Below are 5,923 nucleotides of genomic sequence, written 5' to 3'. Positions count from 1 at the left end.
AAATACTCATTTGTTAAAATGCCAAAACTCAGAAACATAAAAGTGCAATTATCAGAAGCCCTCTATATCCTATCTCTATACCATCAAGACACTAGACTGTATGTTCTAAATGTAATTTAATGTCTCAAAATACTAATTCACTAGTTTTATAATTCAATTATTTTGCAATGCACAATCTGATCCTAGTACACCTCCTCCCAAAGCCTGTATTTACAATGTTTTTAAATTGATGCTACAATAATTGTGAAATGCTAGCAATTTATAGTAAAGATTAGCAACTGGCACACTATATCCCTGCTTATTTTATAGGTGAGATGAACACATTTAGCTTTTAAAATTATTTAAATGGGTATTTTTGCATTGTCAACAACTTCCCCAAATGCTTACAGTAATGGCTGATTTACTAGACGTTTTAACAGAGAACAAATGCCAATCGTGTTCTACTTGGTACTGTTTGTTCCAACAGCTACCATGACAAAACAAGATGAAGGATAACACTGCAATCCAGCAATGGAAATCATCCGTACCATAATGCACACCAGGAACGTCATGGGCCTTGCAGAAAGCAGCACAGGAAGCCAAAACTGCCAGTGACTTGGCCACATTAACAAATGCAGTCCATACACTCTTAAGAAAAACAAAAGGGCAACTTGAAATAAGGCCAAAAAATTGCAAATGATACATTTTGAAGTCTGTCAAAAAGAACCAGGCCATAAATATTTTATTTACAATTTCTATTTAGAATCTGTATTTTCAACAAATGATTTAGCACCAGCAGGAACTCCAGTAACTCCAGTGAGCAGGATTTGACACTCAGTTATGCAAACCCAGATCGCTCCAACAGATCCCATTAGCACATTAATAATTACACATATATTACAGCATCTTTTGAGATGTTTTCAGAAAGTGTGTTTTTATGAATACTTAATATGCTTTACATGTGAAGTAAACAAAACTAATAAAATGTTCTAATAAGAGTTCTTTGCAGACTTTAAGCTTAAAAAATTAGTAGTTTTATCACAGGTGAGAGAATACTGGTGATGTACTTTGGAATATACCAGGAAAACTTATAGAATGTAAGCAGGGAATTATCCCTCTATACTGTGATCAAGCATTCTTTTAATCTTCCATGGTCATGTTTGAGGAGTTAATTCACGCATTTTATTCATGATTATTAACGATGATTAAGCTTCTCCCCCATGCATTAATGGGAAACTGAAAAATTAATACAACCAAACCAGTAACTGCCAAGTGTGTTCCCAGCTCTGCACTATGACGTAAAGGTCTTGGTCAAATGTTTCTATTCTGACCCATAGACTTTTGTTCACTTTTAAACCTAAGCAAAGCTCTATTACATATTAAATGTTTTTTTTAAGCCTACATAAACCCCAAAGAGAGACTGCAGAAAGCCCTGTTGCTCAGCTAACACCAATCTGGTCAGGTGTGCAAATGGAGAGAGGATAATAGGCTGAGCACAACGAGCTGAACAGAACCACTCTGAGCTTCATCTCTGATCTCAGGTACATAGTTTCCTCAGGATTGTGACCTCTAGTATCCAGAATGCAAGTAGTGAAAGTGATATTTAAAAACAGACAATGTAAATTTAGGTATTAATATAAATTAATGACTCAATGCTTATGACACCATCTAGTCTTTAAGAAGCACAGATTTGCTCTAGATAAAAGACACGTCAATCAGTTCCAAAAGTTAAAATCTCACTGTTACTCTGAAACATTTAGAAATGAGAAGTTACTGCAACTTATCTGGAAGTAGGTATTTCCTGAAGACCTATACTGGATAGACAGAGTTAGTATTACAGCCCTTAAGGGCAATACAATCACCTTGTATGTGTACTGCCAACAACTTAAATCCACATAGGTAGCTGACAGTATTACTGAAGTAATATTTAATCCATTATGAGATGCCAGAACTGAACTTTTATACTTAATATACAGTCTGAGAGGAAGTGGAACATTGTGGTCTTAACATTCTTTCCATGTCATAACTCTCATATTATGACTGGAGGCATTGGCAGAACCACACAGGTGCTTGCCTGCATAACACTACAGAAAGATCATCAAGAGGCAGGCCAGGCATTTGACCATCCTTTGAAAATCCAGACCAAACTATAACACAAAGTAAGTGTATCAGTGCTGCTTCTCTCTGAAGTGGTAAATTTATTGAGGCTTTACTAAAAGAATGAAAAAGTGTTTATACTTAAACCTCTGCTAGTGAATTGTGCTGAGGGCGTGTTCATTCCAGCTTGCTAAATACTCCACATGTAGTTTTTCCCTCTCCTTCCAATTGCAGTTCCCCTGGTAGAACTAGAAAGGTGAGAGTGATGAAGCTTAACAGCCATACCAACTCGGAACAGCTTTATCTAAAAAGGAACTTCTTTGGCCACAAATAATCTGTACTTATGCAACTACAACTTGCATGGCTTTTAGGGAGATACAAATACAATAAAACTGTGTGTAATATTTAAAGATCAAGCTGAGGAGATGAGACCAAGAAACATAAAAGCATTAACCCAAGGAGAGGGCTACAGGAATCAGAAGCCAGAAACCTGATGCTGTTTTCCTGGCAGCTACACGGGATTGAAGGGATCATCTTCTTGGCCAATTAAATTATCTGCCATTTCTCTGGTAAGCAACTCCTGTTAGGAGACCTCCTGGATAAAGTCTCAATACCAGCAGAGTTGGCATTGTATGAAAAAATTAAAAGGCACTCACATGGCTGATTGAGCTGCAAACAATTACACATTCAAAATGAGCTTCACATTTTACTTTAGTAGAAGAAGTACCATGCAACTCTCCTCTACAGAAGTAGTTCCACATGAGAAGACAACAGTAACCCTGAGAAGAACCCGAATTTCCCCTACTGTAGAACATCACACTAAATCACTCTAATGCTGCTTCAACCAATTTACTTTGAGGAAATGAAATAGCCAGGGTGAAAGTAAAAACAGAGATCAGGAAAAAGCAACTTACTTCAGTTTGTATAAAAGAAACAAGCCTTTTCAACCTGTTTAGAAGAGAATTTAGATGAAAAGACTTTAAGGCTTATCTTGCACATATTTGTGATGCCTAACATTTCTACTGGTGTCAATCTTTGGAGACCCTAATAACAAGTTCTATATTAAGAGAAATTGAGATAAAACCCAAAGATGTGGCTGCAGTACAGGACCCCTGGGCTTTACAATAGGGCTTGAAAACTCTGTTTGCTTTTGGAATGAAGTAACAGTTGTGCTGCTAAAACTAGCAAAAGGAAGCAAATTTTTTTTTTAGAAGCACAAGGGAAGTACAACAGAAGTAGGGCATACTTTTTGATTCTCACAGTAGTTTCTATAGAGCACAGCTATTCAAGAACTACTCCATTAATTTATTCTCCATACAATTTCCTTTAAAAATGCATTTTAGGTCATATCAACTTCAAAGGGTTTAAATTAACCATGGTCATTATGTAATCTTCTACATGTGCTTCTGGTAAGTTTTATACAAGTAACTTCCAACTACTGCTTCAAGAGGTCTCTTTTAGCATCACAAAATGAGGAGTGAAGTAGCAATAAACATGGCCTAAAGGAACTGTCTCTAACTGAGCTGTAGTACATGTTAAAGTACTTCACTTGGCAAGAAAAATAGTGTTTGGTTTGCAAAATTTTCAGAAGGTTGTCAAAATATTCAGAAAACTAGGGTTTTACAACCAAAGGTTTCTTTCTGTAATCAATTGTAACTCCAAAGAAACAGAACAGAACATCTATAAAGACACTGTATGAAAACCATATTGACTTGTTTTCTGAAGTGCTCTCATTTAGCATCAGATCAGTTGAACTGAGAGTGTAGCTTTTGTTTGCTTTTTTGTCTAAAATGAAACAACAAAGCAAGCACAGTGGAAATGTAGTATGAGTACCAGGAAAAGCAACAATACAAGGAAATGCATTTGCCACTGGCATTGGGCTTAATGAACTGGCTACTCTAAGTCACTGTATTCTTAAAGGACAACACTTTTTTTTTTAACATGCTAGTATTGGGCTTGGAATTATAGGAAAAGAAAAAGAAGACTGAAAATAGCACGGAGAGGTTTGTTGCACACGAGATTGGATGTGTCTGTGAATATAACACAGGCTTTAAATAAACACCTTAAAACCCAACATCTGAATGGGGTTTAGTATGATTGCTCTTCATGCACTTATAGAAAATATTTAACATTAAAACGATAGCATAAAATTGGGTGGTTCTTTAGTCCAGAAAGAGTCAAAAAGCTAATGATTGTTTAATATTCTTACAAGTTTAAGAACCCATTCCCTGGCTTCAGGACTAAACTTATAACAATAATCACAACTGTAAATTTTAAAAGTATACAGAAAAACCCAAAGATCAGTTCCAGAGCATAGATTTTATCCCAAGGCCACAATTTGATGAACAGTTCTATACTGCAAGTGCACTAAATGTTGGTCCTGCAACACAAACTGATGCTGTCCTCAACTTTCAAAATGAAAACTTCCAAATCCTAAAGCAAGCTAATAACCTTTCATTTTCAATATCTGATTAGATTCTGATTAAATCTTATAAAATTAAGGTGAAATCAGTTTCAGATTAGTAGGATGGGGCAGAAATTTTCTAAACTTCCACAGAAATGAGCCAAAGCATCAGAATTATGAGGTCCCATATTTAGTCTCTTTTATATTTCTTCAGTTCTCTCAGGCTTTGTGGTACCTTTGCAAATAATGATGCATGATGTCAGAATTTAGAAGAGAAACCAAAAAAATCCACACCAGAATGCATTTTGGAAGTCATGTCCTCAACAAACAAACAAACAACGCCCACAACTTGCTTTCATTAATCAGCACATTCTTTTTCCAAAGCCAACCAAAGACAGAGAGGATCTTCCCAAAATACCAGGTGCATCTTCAAGTAAGTGAAGTGGGTGAGTAAATATCTTGACAAAACCTTCAAAACATTAACTGCTTATTCTGCTGCTTTGGCCCATTTTTTTTGTGTTTCTACTCTTCTCACTGAAAATTAAACCATTAATATTAATTCCATTACACATAAAAATAAAGTAATTACTATTCTTCCTGTGGGAAGCAATTGTCTATAGTTTCCTCACCTTGTAGATACTACCTTACTGATTTTAAAGATGTTTCCTATACGTACAGAGGGGAAACTGTGCTCATAATGTAGTACAACTAATGACATTAATTTTTCATTCATCAGTTACAGAAAAAAACTGATGGGCTTAAAGCCTCAGGAGTAAATTTGCAATATTTTCACACTGAGCACTTAGGGGATTGGCATTCCTTCTTCTGGGAGCTTGTTTTCAGGGGATGTATTGCATATGTAAGGTTCAATACTGGCTGTACATACCAAAGAACATGAACAAAATCCCCAAACATTTTACTTTTCAATGCCCAACAGTGTGCAAACCCCTTCTCTACAATAATAATGATATTCAGTAGCACATCACTTCTTAAAAACAGGGATGGATAACCGGCTATTTTCTTCTCCCCTCCCCAGATTTAGTTTCCATTGCCATAAACAAGTGTCATTCAGGTGGAAAATAGTTCAGTGTAGTGACATCTGGTCTCTCAACTGAAATTTGGCAGCCCAAGAAGAGCACCAACAGCTCCAAAGTATCCCTGTTCAAAACAAACAACAAATATTTCAGGTTCAAGTAGGGTATTGAATACTGTGCTCATCACATGTCAATGACAACAAAACACCTGGTGGAACAATGCTACAGAGAGAACAGCATACTCTTTTCATATGTAATCTTATAATTTTTTAAAACCTGCAAAACAAACATTGTATCCTTCTCTGGCTTTTAGATTCCACCCCAAGCCTCCCCACACACTGCAGGACTCCTAAAACATGTATCAATACTCTTGAAGCATGGCAATCAGGTTTGGTTTGCTTTTCCCTAC

At 36.2% G+C, this 5,923-nt stretch overlaps 1 protein-coding gene across 1 annotated transcript in view; it reads right to left on the bottom strand.

Annotated features, from left to right (window-relative positions):
* Positions 1–5,374: 5,374 nt before the first annotated feature.
* Positions 5,375–5,923, bottom strand: part of PANK3 (pantothenate kinase 3) — a 6,940-nt gene continuing 6,391 nt past the window's right edge. The window contains exon 6 of the mRNA XM_010001943.1: positions 5,375–5,638. Coding sequence (XP_010000245.1) covers positions 5,588–5,638 — 51 coding nt within the window. The 3' untranslated portion in view covers positions 5,375–5,587. The remainder of the gene's footprint in view (positions 5,639–5,923) is intronic.

The sequence above is a fragment of the Chaetura pelagica genome, unplaced genomic scaffold (genome assembly GCF_000747805.2).
Source record: "Chaetura pelagica isolate M959 unplaced genomic scaffold, ChaPel_1.0 scaffold356, whole genome shotgun sequence".
In the NCBI taxonomy this organism is placed as follows: domain Eukaryota; kingdom Metazoa; phylum Chordata; class Aves; order Apodiformes; family Apodidae; genus Chaetura; species Chaetura pelagica.
Note: the sequence above shows the minus strand (reverse complement) of the source record. Positions and strands in the feature narration are given on the sequence as shown.